This window comes from Pseudorca crassidens, chromosome 11, assembly GCF_039906515.1.
Source record: "Pseudorca crassidens isolate mPseCra1 chromosome 11, mPseCra1.hap1, whole genome shotgun sequence".
Taxonomy (NCBI): Eukaryota; Metazoa; Chordata; class Mammalia; order Artiodactyla; family Delphinidae; genus Pseudorca; species Pseudorca crassidens.
The window spans coordinates 54,579,042-54,593,890 of NC_090306.1; the positions used below are offsets into that span (position 1 = coordinate 54,579,042).

Here is a 14,849-nt window from a genome sequence, read left to right on the forward strand (position 1 = left end):
ACCATCACATAAAACTTAATTTGAGGGCTTCCCTGGTGGCGCAGTGGTTGAGAGTCCGCCTGCCGATGCAGGGGACACAGGTTCGTGCCCCGGTCCGGGAAGATCCCACATGCCGCGGAGAGCTGGGCCCATGAGCCATGGCCACTGAGCCTGCGCGTCTGGAGCCTGTGCTCCGCAACGGGAGAGGCCACAACAGTGAGAGGCCCGCGTACTGCAAAAAAAAAAAGTATTTTCTATGTTTTTTAAAAAAAGAATATTAGATGTAAGCAATGTTTTATAAAATATATTTTATATAACATTTTTTATTAATTTATTTTTGGCTGCGTTGGGTCTTCATTGCTGTGTGCGGGCTTTCTCTAGTTGCGGCAAGTGGGGGCCACTCTTCACTGCAGTGCACGGGCTTCTCATTGCATTGGCTTCTCCTGTTGCAGATCCCAGGCTCTAGGTGCGCGTGCGTCAGTAGTTGTGGCATGCGGACTCAGTAGTTATGGCTCGTGGGCTCTAGCGCGCAGGCTTGGTAGTTGTGGCGCACGGGCTTAGTTGCTCCACAGCATGTGGGATCTTCCCAGACCAGGGCATGAACCCATGTCCCCTGCATTGGCAGGCAGATTCTTAACCACTGTGCCACCAGGGAAGCCCTATAAAATATATTAATATTCATGTTTTATTATCATATTGTACTCTTGGTGGAATATAACCTAAGAAACTGTCCTTGCATTTAAAGATAAAAATAATTATTCTGACTTTGAACTGAAGTAATCTACAAAAGAAATGTTATTCAAACTTTAGGCTCCATTGGCGTTGTGATGATCATTTCTGAATTTTGGTAATCTGGATCTGAACACATTGGTTTTATTTAGCTTTCCAGTTCTCAGGGAACAATAGAAACCAGTCTTCAGGATATTGAAAGCAAATTATCTCCAGGTGGATTGCTGGCAGATACATGGACCCATCAAGAAGGCACTCATCCAAAAGATAGACAGTAGGTTATAACTGCATTGGCAGTTTCTGCTCTTATTATTAAATGTCCTTTTTCACATTGACTCAATTAATTTATTTGGATTTTTCTTTCTTAAATAGTGTAGAAAAGCTACAAGTCCTGTTAAATTGCATTACAGAGATTTACTATCAGTTCAAAAAAGACAAAGCAGAACGTAGTAAGTAAAATTTTCCATTTGTTAATCTGAGTCAGCCCTACTAGTTGTAATTTGGTTGAATTAATTTGGTATATTTGTAAGGGTGTCTACATAAGTTATTTCAGAGACTTGGTTCTGTCAGGGAAGAGGTTGAATGTATTAAAAATTATCCTTAAAACCAACCTTTTGAGTAGCTCAAATCAGGGATCAGAGCTCTGAAACCTCTAGAGTACATGCACGTAATGGAAAGGAATGAGATTGGCCCGTGGAAACTGAGGGGGACTAGAGAGGAGGACCCCCACCCCCATGTGAAGGGAAGAGCCACTAGTCACATTCACCTGATTGTTTTTCCAGTGTTCCTAGGCCTCAAGAGAAGCTAGAAATAGACTTTATTAGAAATATCCTGATTTTTAAATGTTGGCAGTTAATTTTTTTTTTAACGTTAGCACTGTACAGACCAAATAAAAGCATTTGTGGGCAGTATCTACCCATGGGTCAGAAGTTTGTGACATCTGCTTTAAACTCTTAGCCTTTATGAAGTAATAATCTCAAAAAAAATTGCATGTGATTTTATGATTCTACATTTACAAGAGTAATACATATTCTTATTTTTAGGACTAGCTTATAATGAAGAACAAATCCACAAATTTGATAAGTAAGTGTCCAGATTATGTTTAATAATTATTTTTGGTGATGTTTCTTCTTAACATTGGAATTAATCATAATAAAAAATACATTTTAGTCTTGACTTTATAGAATTGTTACTGTATGTGCACATATTTGAGGCCCACTCATCTGGCCCCTGGTTGAGAGGTTACTGAGACGGGAGAATAAGGGGGCAGTCTTCTTCTGCCTCCTGTGCTCTGATTGCAGAAGGACAGATAATGGAGAACATAGGCAAGGGCAGACTTAACCACCTCCTTAACCTTAACCTCATTCGATAAATAGTTTTTGACCATTCTCCACTATCAACTTTCTTTTTCTCCTCTTACTGCTATAATGTCTGTCTTAGAAACCTTAGGCTTTTTACCGTAAATATTCTAAACCCACAACGGTCATTACAGGAAATAAATTTCATATATTTGAAAATTCTTTAATATTGGAAATAGAAACAGTGACATTGGTTTAAGCCTCTGATTATTTCTAAATTACAGGCAAAAACTGTATTATCATGCAACAAAAGCTATGACCCACTTTACAGATGAATGTGTTAAAAAGTACGAGGCTTTTTTGGATAAGTCAGAAGAATGGATGAGGTAAGTAAACTTTCTGGGGGGTGATTAGTGATTGTCTGCACAATATATAATTTAATGTATATTATATATTTTAAGTAAAAATAATATTAGACTGCTTATTAATTGGTTCTTTTTGGTTTTCAGAAAGATGCTTCATCTTAGGAAACAGTTATTATCGCTAACTAATCAGTGTTTTGATATTGAAGAAGAAGTATCAAAGTATCAAGACTATACTAATGAGGTATAGCTTCAAAATTATCTAGAAAAAAAGGCTTTTTCCTACTAGGAAAAATTAAAATAAAATTCTTCTAAGTTTATATCTGATAATGATTGAGAAGAGAGAAATAGGGTATAATATGCCTATATTCAGCTCTGCTTGCCCACTTGTATGTATTTTGAGCCAAGTTTTAAGATGTTTTACAGTGAAAAACATGATAGACCATTTTTTTAAATCATCTATAAGCAAAGTTTTTCTTAAAAAGTTTTAAGTATTATATCACTGATGGTTTTGAAATTAAAACTTAAAGCTTTAAAGGACTTATTAAAACCTGTAACATTTGATATAAGATCTGTAGTAAGTATTCTGTTCTGTGATTGATATGGTTTTTTGTTTATTTGTTTTTGATGTTTTAGTTACAAGAAACTTTGCCACAGAAAATGTTTGCAGCCTCCAGTGGAATCAAACATACCATGACCCCAATTTATCCATGTTCTAACACATTAGTAGAAATGACTCTTGGGTAAGAAATTTATTATTTGGTAACTGTAGTGTTTCCATTTGTTTTTATTTCATTTTGTGATCTTGCTCTTTTATTTTGAAATGTTTTATATTTGTTATGAATACATTTGCTAATATTATTTAATGACTTAGATCAATCTAGAGAACTAAACATACTATATATAAATATAAACTGTAAAACACTTGAATACTTTTTTTGAGCACAGGTACTTTTATCTTTATTTTGAATATAGTATGAAGAAATTAAAGGAAGAAATGGAAGGGGTAGTTAAAGAACTTGCTGAAAATAATCATATTTTAGAAAGGTGAGTAATACAAAGATCATTCTGCCCTGTAATTATATATGCAATTGAGTACATAAACATACATCTATACTTGTATCTGTCTGTCTTCCTGTATCAATAGGTTAAGCAGTGGGAAAGGAATATTAAGTCAGAACCCTTAGGTTTTGTGAATTTCATGGTGCCTTTTAATGTGTTTGGGGTTCTTTCGATAAAGACAAGTCAACTGTGATTGATTCCATTTTATAGAAACACTGGTTAATAGAATTCTTTGAATCAGTCTGTGAAAACGAAAATCTTTTGCACATTTTTCAAAACATTTTCTCATAAGAATTATCATTTTCAATTCTGGATTCAGAGTTGCTTAGGAAATGCCAGCACTCTGATCAGTGCTATGTAACTCAGAGCCCTCTGAACCCCTCCTTGCACGTGAGCGCCATCTGTTCATGGAGTTCTTTGAGGAGCTGAGTGTCTGCTTATCTCCAGAGTCCTAATAGATCAAGGAGAAAGAGAGTTGGAAAATGTACAGAGCCAATAAAGCCACTTTGGTGGCTGTTTCCTTGTCTGGGTTCCTCAGAGAAGTTAAGTCCTATTTGGCCCATGAATAGAAGCCTTCTCTTTCCAGCCCTTAGGTGCTTCTCCACAGGTCCTCTCACCCGCAAGATATTAACACAAGGATTTCACATTTATGTGGTGTTTTGTACACTTGCAGGGCACTTTCACGCTGCATGGCCTCACTAAGCGTGCATTCCAGCCTTGCATTCCAGGGCACAGCAGATAGTCCTTGTCCATGTTCCACAGGTGTTGACGTTCATAGCTGAAAAGATGAACTGGAGCTGGAACCCAGCCTCCTATCTCCCCACTAGCCCTGTTTTCTCAAATAAATGACCAAACATGTTCATAAGGCTTGGAAAGATTAAATGTCAGGAAATCACATGATATTTGAGCTACATGCAGTAAGTTATCAGGTGCTTCTATAGTATTATCGATTTTTTTAAATGAATTTAATGAATTGGTAAAAAAATGTTTAAACAATATATAATTGTAAAAATTGAAATAAAAGACCCCACCTCCTCTTTCTCATACCTCCCCACTCCCACAGAAGTGATCAGTATTAATAGTTTGTTGTGCATGTGTGTTTTATAAGAATGGAATCATTCTGTTCATACTAGTTTAGTCTCACTTTTTTCACTTAAGGCTGTATATCAAGGGTACTTTTTCATATCCATACATATAGCTCTATTTTTCTCATTTTCAGCAGCTGCCTGATATCCTAGTTTATGGATCTGCCATATCAATTTGTGCATCCCTATTTGTTGGGCATTTAAGTTGTTTCTAATTTTTCACAGTTACAAAACATGCTTCAGTGAACATACTTGTATATATACCTTCATGTGCTTGTGTAAGAATATTTGAAAGGTTGACTTCTTGATGTTTCTAGATGTGGAGTTGTTGGGTCAAAGGGTATGCACATTTGAAATTTTTTTATATATATATAAATTTATTTATTTATTTATGGCTGCATTGGATCTTTGTTGCTGCTCGCGGGCTTTCTCTAGTTTCAGTGGGTGGGGGCTACTCTTCATTGCGGTGCACAGGCTTCTCATTGTGATGGCTTCTCTTTTGGAGCACAGGCTCTAGGCACATGGGCTTCAGTAGTTGTGGCATGCAGGCTCAGTAGTTGTGGTGCATGGACTTAGTTGCTCCGCAGCACGTGGGATCTTCCCAGACCAGGGCTCAAACCTGTGTTCCCTGCATTGGCAGGCGGATTCTTAACCACTCTGCCACCACGGAAGACCCTGCACATTTGAATTTTGATAGGCGTTGTTAGTTTGTTCTCTAAAAGGCTTGTTACAGTCCCATTGTCAACACTGAATGTTACCAGTTTTTTAGATGTTTGCCAATTTGTTTAGTAGAAACCAACATCTTGTTTTAATCTTGTTTTAATTTGCATATCTTTGGTTAATAGTGATGTCAAACATCTTTTTATAGGTTTATTCAATTTTTTTTCTGTGAATTGCCTATTAGGTTTTAAAGTATTTTTCCTATTGGTTTTCTATTGGTTTCCTATTGGTTTATAGCATCTACATAGTAATTATCTAACTCTTTATAACTTTTTATAAATTTATGCAGTTTATAGTTTCTTCACAACTTTAGCTAAATCCTAAATTTATTCTGAAAGGCTAAAGATTAGCAAGCAGAAAAGACTATTAAAATATGTTTTAACAAAATTTTATATTGAATCACATGTTTTGTGGAATAAAATCCCCACTTCCCAAAGCATGTCCAATAAGTCATGTTTTATTTGCAGGCTTGACAATACATGGGTAATCAGACATGGCAGAATCATAACTTAAATGTTAAATGACCACTTAAGGATTTGTGCCAGAACTAGCCAGGTCTTGTGCTCTGTCCCCATATGGATATCTATCACTTCAGATTTTTTTGTATCTAAAATCACTTAACATCATCCTTCCCAACTCAGTCTCCCCTGTAATTTACTCATCTTCTTCCCCTTTCTCCTCCTACCATGAACATAAATTATTTTATTATTTATTTTTTTAATGAATTTATTTATTTATTTTTGGCTGCGTTGGGTCTTCATTGCTGCATGGGCTGTCTCTAGTTGCAGCGAATGGGGGCTACTCTTCATTGCGGTGCGCAGGCTTCTCATTGCCGTGGCTTCTCTTGTTGCAGAGCACAGGCTCTAGGCATGCGGGCTCTGTAGTTGTGGCTCGCAGACTTTAGAGCACAGGCTCAGTAGTTGTGACGCATGGGCTTAGTTGCTCTGCAGCATGTGGGATCTTCCCAGACCGGGATCAAACCCGTGCGTTGGCAGGCAGATTCTTAACCACTGTGCCACCAGGGAAGTCCCCATAAATTATTTTAGACACTCACTCTTATTTACTCCCTTTCATCAAGTTTGGTAATCTTCCTTCAAACGTTTCTGTGTTCCCCCTCATCAACCTCATTTAGATCTCCTTTCCCCCTACCTTGTGAGCCATGATAATAATCTACTACCTATTTCCCTAACCAGTTCTTCCCATCTGTCATGGGTTTTACAGCCAAAGTAATATTCCCAAATACTGATCTAATCATACCACTCCCTTGGCTCAAAAATTTCTAAATTCCTATTACCTAAAAAGTCAAGTCTAAATTCATACTTGAATTAAAAGAATATAATAGTCTGGCCCCAGCCTAATCACCCAACTTTATTTTATACTGTTCCTCCAAGTAACATTCTGTTTTAGCAAGATTCCATTCCTTACTGTCCCTGACTCCCAACTCCACATCTTTGCTTATAAATCCCACCCCACCAAAAGAAATTATCCAGCTCTTTCTAACACTTTCTAGATTACATTACTCCCCCATTTTCTCTTAAGAAGTCTTCCCAAGCCGCTGAGTTGTATTTTTTCACATATTTATGATAGTGGCACTGTGTTTCAGTAAGAAATAGAGCAAATTATAGTTGGTTAACTCTTTAAAAATAATAGTTTATCCCTCTGAAAAGTATTTGATATTCTTCTTTAAAATGTTGGAGGCCAAATAAATGAATCTTTTGAGATCGCCTTTTTTCTTTTGTGTTTTAGGTTTGGCTCTTTAACCATGGATGGTGGCCTTCGCAATGTTGACTGTCTATAGCTTTATAAGAAGTTTGAGGCAAGTTTCAGTTTGCACAAGAAAATAGTGTTGGGGCATTAAATGAATGCCTCTGTAGGTGGTCTCTTGTTTTTACATTTCACTATTGGATGTGGTCTTGTAAATATGTACAATACTGTAAATATATAAAAAATATATAAATTTTTGGCTGCTAAGATGTAATTTTACTTTTTAACATTTATAATTATATGAGGACATTTGACCTCAGTGAGCACTGAGAAGAAAGCCATGACCGATACGTTGAGATACTTACTGATCCTCGACTCTTCTGAGTAAGACCAGCTAAGTCATATATCTCTGACTGCCTACTGGAAACATTTTTAAGTGGAATCAAAATTGGCATCCTTACAAATCAGTAAAGGCTGATTGTTAACACGTTTATAAGTGATAGAATGGAGAGGTAGCTTTTGTGAGTGGGGAGCAGAACCGAACCACTGTTTTACTAGGATCACAGTTTTTTTGAGAAGGATAAAGTGGCATTATCCTAGTTATCCTTGTATCTGTTTAATTTCAGGTAAATTATTGAGCAGAATTTTTAAAGTGATTTATTAAAAACTGTTCATTTTTATTTTGGCCATAAATGTATAATTGTCATAAAAATTTTAGGATCATTTCAACTGTTTTAAGCTGTATATTTCTTCTTTACTTTAATTCTGCTTACTACTTTATGAAGAAGTATCAATAAATTTCTCAGTTGTAATGTAAAGAGTTTGTATTTTTCTGTGTACAACAGTTTGAGAAACAAAAGTTATCTTTTGAAAAATAATGGGTGGTAATGGTAAATTATCCTCAGAAATTACACGAGGGGCAATTTTGTGACTCTTCTAAACCCACTGATTCCAAGTTTAGTAGAAGTTCTTTCGTAAATTCATAAATGTATGCTATACAAATCCAAAAGGAGCCTTCTCTTTGAAAAATATACACAGAGTTCTAGACTAAAGGATTGTGCTCAATGAGAAATTATTTTGCCCAAGAAGGATTTGGTTTTAGTTTGGTTTCTGACTTAGATGACTGAAGTATGATCATGTACAACCTGTATATCATAAAGAGATCATGTCCTAAGTAGTAAATAAATTTGGCTGTCATGAACATTGCAAAACTGAAAACGGATTAGGATGTCATTTGAAATCTCAAATTGATGCATCATTGTAGTAGGGAATTTTAAGTGTCACATGTATACATTATAAAAATAAATGCATGGGTCAATGATGTTACTTTTATAAATACAGTTATCCCCTATCAAAAACTGTTTAGTCTGAGAGGGTATGGGGCAAGGGGGTATTTAATCCCTTTTAATTTTAATTTTCTATTTGACCATCTAACATCAGTGTCTAATTGTGTAGTTTAAATGTTTATATCACTGAACACTAGGTAAAATTTTACTTAAATTATGTAATCAGTTAATATATTTGCAGATTTCGTTTTTATTTAAGCACCTCTAGAAAAGAATACCAGTAAACAGACCCTTGCTGTGGGGATTGTATATGTGTAAGTTATACTGGTAAGAACAATTCTGTTCCACACTAGTATTAATTAAGACTAACTGTTCTATTCCCCATTACAGCAACATGTAAATCAAGCACTCTTGCTTTCAATATTTTACCCTGAAGTATGCATCCTCATTCAAAACACCTTATGTCAGTAAATACATGGTGACATTGGCCTGCTAACCAAATTTTCAGAGTTACTATGTAAGTGAAATTAGCTTTAAAATAAGTTGCATCTCTAGTTTACTAGCTTTTTTTTTCAATATTGGGATATATTTCCAAAAGACAGGGATTAAAAATATTATATGTAACAAGTAGAAGAGTTAATGGATTTAACTCTTTTTTTTGATACTGTCTCTTCTTTTTTAATTGATATAAAGTTGATGTAAAATATTATATAAGTTACAGGTGTACGATATAGTGATTCACAATTTTTAAAGGTTATACTCCATTTACAGTTGTTATAAAATATTGTATATTCCTTGTGTTATACAGTATATCCTTGTAGCTTATTTGATACATAGTAGTTTATACCTCTTAATCCCCCACCCCTATCTTGCCCCTCCCTGCTTCCCTTTCCCCACTGGTAATCACTAGTTTGTTCTATCTGTGAGTCTGTTTCTTTTTTACTGTATTTACTAATTTGTTGTATTTTTTAGATTCCACATAAAAGTGATATCATACTGTATTTGTCTTTCTCTGTCTGACTTCTTTCAGTTAGCATGATACCCTCTAAGTCCATCCACATTGTTGCAAATGGTAAAATTTCGTGTTTTTTTTTTATGGCCGAGTACTATTCCATTATATATATATATATATATATACACACACACACATACCGTATCTTCTTTATCCATTCATCTGTCAGTTGACACTTAGGTTGCTTCTGTATCTTGGCAATTGTAAATAATGCTGCTCTGAGCATTGGGGTGCATGTATCTTTTCAAATTAGTGTTTTCGTTTTTTTCGGATATATACCCAGGAGTGGGTTGCTGGGTCATATGGTACTTCTACTTTTAGTTCTGTTTTTAGTTTTCCAAAGTGGCTGCATCAATTTGCACTCCCACCAACAGTGTACAAGGGTTCCCTTTTCTCTGCATCCTCACCAACATTTGTTATTTGTGTTCTTTTTGATGATAGCCATTCTGACAGGTGTGAGGTAGGATTTAACTCTTAATGTAAAAAAGAGATTATAGGTCTAACAGCAGAAGGAATAATCAAAAATGAAATAAGTGAATGTAAATTATGTGAAAAAAAGGCATATCTTTGAGTAAATAAAAAAGGAATTAGAGGTTAGGGAAGAAATGTGGAAAATAATCCCATCACATCTTCTAAATGTCCCATTTTGATTATTTTTGGAAATTAACAAATACTGTGTAAGTGGCTTATAGACCTCGTTGCACTGTGTCGAAGCAGAGTGTCTCTTCTTAGATGTAAAGATCTTTTCCTCAGGGACTTCCCTGGTGGCGCAGTGCATAAGACTCTACGCTCCCAATGCAGGGGGCCTGGGTTCGATCCCTGGTCAGGGAACTAGATCCCACATGCATGCCACAACTAAGGAGCCGGCAAGCCGCAACTAAGGACCCATGAAGCCGCAACTAAGGACCCCTGGAGCCACAACTAAGGAGCTGGTGAGCCACAACTAAGGAGGCCACCTGCCACAACTAATACCTGGTGCAACCAAATACATAAACAAAACAAAGAAGTCTCTATTTAAAAAAAAAAAGATCTTTTCCTCAAAATATCTCCTTAAAAATATAATACCTGCATCAATAAGTTATCCAAAAAAAAAAGTTATCCAGAACGTGTTTTAGTTTGTTTTCCTGTTATTTTTTTAAGCGATGAAGTTTGCTTTTTGTGGTGTTCTGTGCTAAAAATAAGAGGTTTGTTGTTTGGAATTAAGAAAGGGACTATCAGTAGGAATAAGCAATCTTGACAATCTTGACTGAAATGTCTAAACTTTATTGTCCCTTCAGAATCACAGCCACAACCAGAGCTTTTATCTCTGACTTCAGTCCACTCAGAAGGGCATTTTTCGCATTGTGCTTTGTCTTTGAGGAAGTGCTGCAGAAAATTTATAGTTACTCAAACTTTCAAAACTGAGAAGTGCTGGGACAGACACTGTTGAAAGGAAAACATAAAGAAGTCTTAACCCTATTGTTTTGGGCAGGATCCACCAGCCCACATCCTATTTTTAGGAAGATGAAAGTGTCAGAAAGTCTAACACTATTGTTTTAGTTGAACTTTCTCCCCACTTGTCATTTATAAGCAGACTCCTAGGCATATTTCTAAGAACTCATGAAAATGGAACAGAAATCAAAAACATCTGACCTGGAAACGGAAACTGGTAATATGATAATATCCTTTTATGTGTGTCTATAAATCAGCCCCAGAAATTTAGTGTATCATATAAAAAAGCACTGTCCAACTATCACGTCAGGCTCTTATAAGGACTAGTCTCTGAGTAAGTTTATTTCTTTTGACATAAACAGAATGCACAAAGACCAGTTGTTAGATGTAGTTCCAGGGGTGATGATGGGAACCCCAGTCCCACTGGCAGAGCAGGCAGCCAAATGCTGGTGTCTGCTGAAATCACACACTAAAGTTAAAGAAGGGTCTGGAGAAGTGTTCAAAGGGTCAAAAACCAAAAAGTATCCTGGAAATAATCTTTTATACACTTCTTGACTTGTAAGAATCAGTCAAATTCTTTTTTTCTGGGATAGATTCCTGACAAGGTTTAAAATACATATCATTTTTCCAGTAAAAGATGTACAAAACAAATGGAATCAAGGCTCTGGCTTTAGGAGGCAGCGTGTTAATCACCAGCAAGTCCTACGAATTGCCATTGACAGTTCTGTTGGGTGCTGAGTTAGTGGATACTGGTTACTTTGCTCCTCTGTGAAAGTAATTGTATTTCTATAGAGGAGGTGGGGCAGGGGTGGGGTCTGTACTTAAAAATTATCAAGTGTTGCCTTAGGTTAGAGTTTGTGAAGCTTAAAACTCTTTCTTTAGAAAGAACATCTATTAATACAGTTTCTAGTTATGAGGGCTAAGGACACCAAAGGAATGACAGGGGAAGGGGATTTAGGGCTAACAGGTGGTCCCCAGACATATTGGCTGAAAGAGAGTTCACAGCTAAAGTGTCATATGTGGGTATTACTGTGTTTTCCCCATCCGTGCTCTCTGTGAAGTGTTGTTCTGGAACACTTAAAGTTCTAGCTATGGCCATAAGAAGTGACTTTAACAAGACATTCAGAAGAATAGCCCAGCTCTTTTACTGGTTCCCCAAGTCACTGACCTGCTCGAAGAATCGGAAATCCAAGTTGCTCTGGAGCCAAGGTGGAGGTAAGTTATCTGAGGCTGATGCTTCATTTGAGATACATTTTTTTGTTACTAAAATGGAGCCTCCCTCAAGTAGGGGGGGAAGAAATAAAGCTCTTAAAGCCTTTAAAACGTGTTATTTAACATGGTTATCTGAGAGAAAATTAAGAGAAAGCAATTTGAAGGTGAGATATTAAAAGCCATGAACATTTTATAATCCAATTTATGCTTTTTAGGCATTTGGGTTCGAAGAAGTTTTCTAGAGAGAGATGGAGAATGTTTAGCTTTAAAAAGCAAATTAAAAAATAGCTCTTATTTTCAATGAATCTCAGTTTGCTTGTGGAATTAAAATACCTTAGAATAAACAAGAAAAGAATAATCAAGTGCATTCCCCCCCTTTTCCTAGAAAACTAAAAATGTTAATGGACCTCATATTTCTTTGGGTCAGTCTCTACGGCATATCTTAGTCAAGCATTAATGTAAGATTTTAAAGCACCTTAAATATGCTGCTGCGTAAAGCTCTGCATTTCTGTCCATTCCTGCCTGGCTGGAATGTGAGAGGGTCAGGGGAGAGGGGGTTGAGGGAAGAAGGTACCTGATGTACCTTCTGCAGAGCCCAGCTCTCACCTTCCTACTTTGCACGTGGGAGGAGGGCTGGACACGCCACCTTGGACCAAGGTAAGCACCTTCTCTTCCCTCACAAGTTTCATCTTGCAACTGACTTAAAATTATAGTTATGGCTTTTTGATACCCATGTAGCTCTGCATCTTATATAAGTGCTTAACATTTATCCCTTGTCTGATAGATAATCAAACATAATCTGATGATTTGATAGATGACTCAGCACCAGAGCCTCCTTTAATTAACACAGAAATGACTGTGATCTGTGTTCACCAAGGAAGGTATCTGATTAAAAACTACAAAATGTAGGGCCTAGTACATTTCAATCATCTCTTTTTCCTTAAACTGATATTTTCTTTCATTTCTTTTTGACTATCAAAATATGTATTATCTAACTTAATAGTTTAAAACTCCCTCAGGGGTTGTGTGTGTGTGTGTGTGATCCCTCATATATGGAATAGCATAATTTGGGATGTTAGAGCTTCAAGGGAACTTAGAAAAATCATCTTCTCTGATCCATTCATTTTAAAGATGAGAAGCTGCCCCCAAAAGGTTAAATATCTTAACTTCCAACACTATTACATGGGAAGAACTAGAACTTTATCCTGAATTATCTGATTATTTGTCCAGTGCTATTTTTACCACTCCACAGTGCTGTGGTTTGTAAACATCAGAGGATGTGAATATATAAACCCTCACTGAACTCAGTAGTTTCCCCCCCACACACCACCATATCCTCAGTTTCGCTTTCTCTGGTTTCAGTTACCCGCAGTCAACCTCAGTCAAAAAATATTAAATGGAACATTCCAGAAACCAACAATCCATAAGTTTTAAATTGTGCGCCATTCTGAGTAGCATGATGAAATCTTGCAGTGTCCCGCTCCTTCCACCTGGGATGTGAATCGTTCCTTTGTCAGGTGTATCCCACCTGTTAGTCACTCAGTAGCCATCTGCGTTATCAGATCAACTATCACAGTATCACAGTGTTTGTGTTCAAGTCACTCTTATTTTACTTAATAACAGCCCCAAAGTGCAAGAATAGTGATGATAACAATTCGAATATGCCAAAGAGAAGCTGTAAAGTGCTTCCTTTAAGTGAAAAGTGGAAGTTCTCAATAAGAAAAAATATATGCTGAGGTTGCTAAGATCTACAGTAAGAACAAATCTATCCCTGAAATTGTGAAGAAGGAAAAAGAAATTTATGCTAGTTTTGCTGTCACACCTCAAACTGCGAAAGTTACAGCCACAGTGTATAAGTGCTTAGTTAAGATAAAAAAGGTATTAAATTTGTACAGTAAGGGGCTTCCCTGGTGGTGCAGTGGTTAAGAATCCGCCTGCCAATGCAGGGGAGACAGGTTCGATCCCTGGTCCAGGAAGATCCCACATGCCGCGGAGCAACTAAGCCCGCGTGCTGCAACTACTGAAGCCCACGCGCCTAGAGCCTGTGCTCTGCAACAAGATAAGCCACTGGGGCTTCCCTGGTGGCACAGTGGTTGGGAGTCCACCTGCCGATGCAGGGGACACGGGTTCGTGCCCCGGTCCGGGAAGATCCCACATGCGGCGGAGCGGCTGGGCCCGTGAACCCTGGCCGCTGAGCCTGCGTGTCCGGAGCCTGTACTCTGCAACGGGAGAGGCCACAACAGTGAGAGGCCCGTGTATCGCAAAAAAAAAAAAAAAAAAAAGAATTGGTACAGTAAGATATTTTGAGAGAGACCCCATTCACATAATTTTGATTACAGTATAATTGTTCTATTTTATTATTAGTTATTGTTAACCTCTTACTATGTCTAATTTATAAATTAAACTTTATCATATGTGTGTACATATAGGAAAAAACATAGTGTTCCATGCTATCTGTGGTTTCAGGCATCCACTGGGGCTCTTGGAACATATCTCCCCTCTGCTCCCTGATAAGGGGGTCTACTGTATTTTACAGATAGCCTTCATTGGTGGTAATCTGTAACTAGAAAGTCTGGTCATTTATTTTTCCAAAGCAATGCTTGCTGGTATTCTTACTAGTTTGGAGCCTGTTTCCTACAATCTTTTTACTTACCGTCTGATGAAGTAAAGTCTTTTGTTGAGATAGTCTAATGAGAATTAGAATACCCCATTCTAATGAGATTATTAAAATACATGACTTACAGAATTATAGCTCCTCAAGAGCAAGAACTATCATTCTTTCTCCAATATTTAATACAGTGTTGTGTATAGTGGGCAGTTAGTAACTATTTGTCTTACTGAATTGATTTATGAGGACAGCCGTATTGGATTTGAGTTGAATGAGCTAAAAGAATGAATTTACTTTTAGAAATCTGCTAATCCCTGGAGACCCTTGCTCCAACCTTCTGTGTAGATTGATGGATTGCAGC

General features: G+C 37.0%; 2 protein-coding genes across 2 annotated transcripts in view; both read left to right on the top strand.

Moving 5' to 3' along the window:
* TBK1 (TANK binding kinase 1) overlaps window positions 1-7,757 on the top strand; it is a 38,981-nt gene extending 31,224 nt beyond the window's left edge. The window contains exons 14-21 of the mRNA XM_067697224.1: window positions 861-982; window positions 1,081-1,157; window positions 1,752-1,791; window positions 2,291-2,392; window positions 2,516-2,612; window positions 3,005-3,111; window positions 3,344-3,415; window positions 6,982-7,757. Of these exons, the coding sequence (XP_067553325.1) occupies window positions 861-982; window positions 1,081-1,157; window positions 1,752-1,791; window positions 2,291-2,392; window positions 2,516-2,612; window positions 3,005-3,111; window positions 3,344-3,415; window positions 6,982-7,033 (669 nt within the window). The 3' untranslated portion in view covers window positions 7,034-7,757. The remainder of the gene's footprint in view (window positions 1-860; window positions 983-1,080; window positions 1,158-1,751; window positions 1,792-2,290; window positions 2,393-2,515; window positions 2,613-3,004; window positions 3,112-3,343; window positions 3,416-6,981) is intronic.
* A 3,799-nt stretch (window positions 7,758-11,556) lies between these two features.
* RASSF3 (Ras association domain family member 3) overlaps window positions 11,557-14,849 on the top strand; it is a 152,101-nt gene continuing 148,808 nt past the window's right edge. Inside the window, exon 1 of the mRNA XM_067697226.1 lies at window positions 11,557-11,883. Within this exon, the coding sequence (XP_067553327.1) occupies window positions 11,760-11,883 (124 nt within the window). The 5' untranslated portion in view covers window positions 11,557-11,759. The remainder of the gene's footprint in view (window positions 11,884-14,849) is intronic.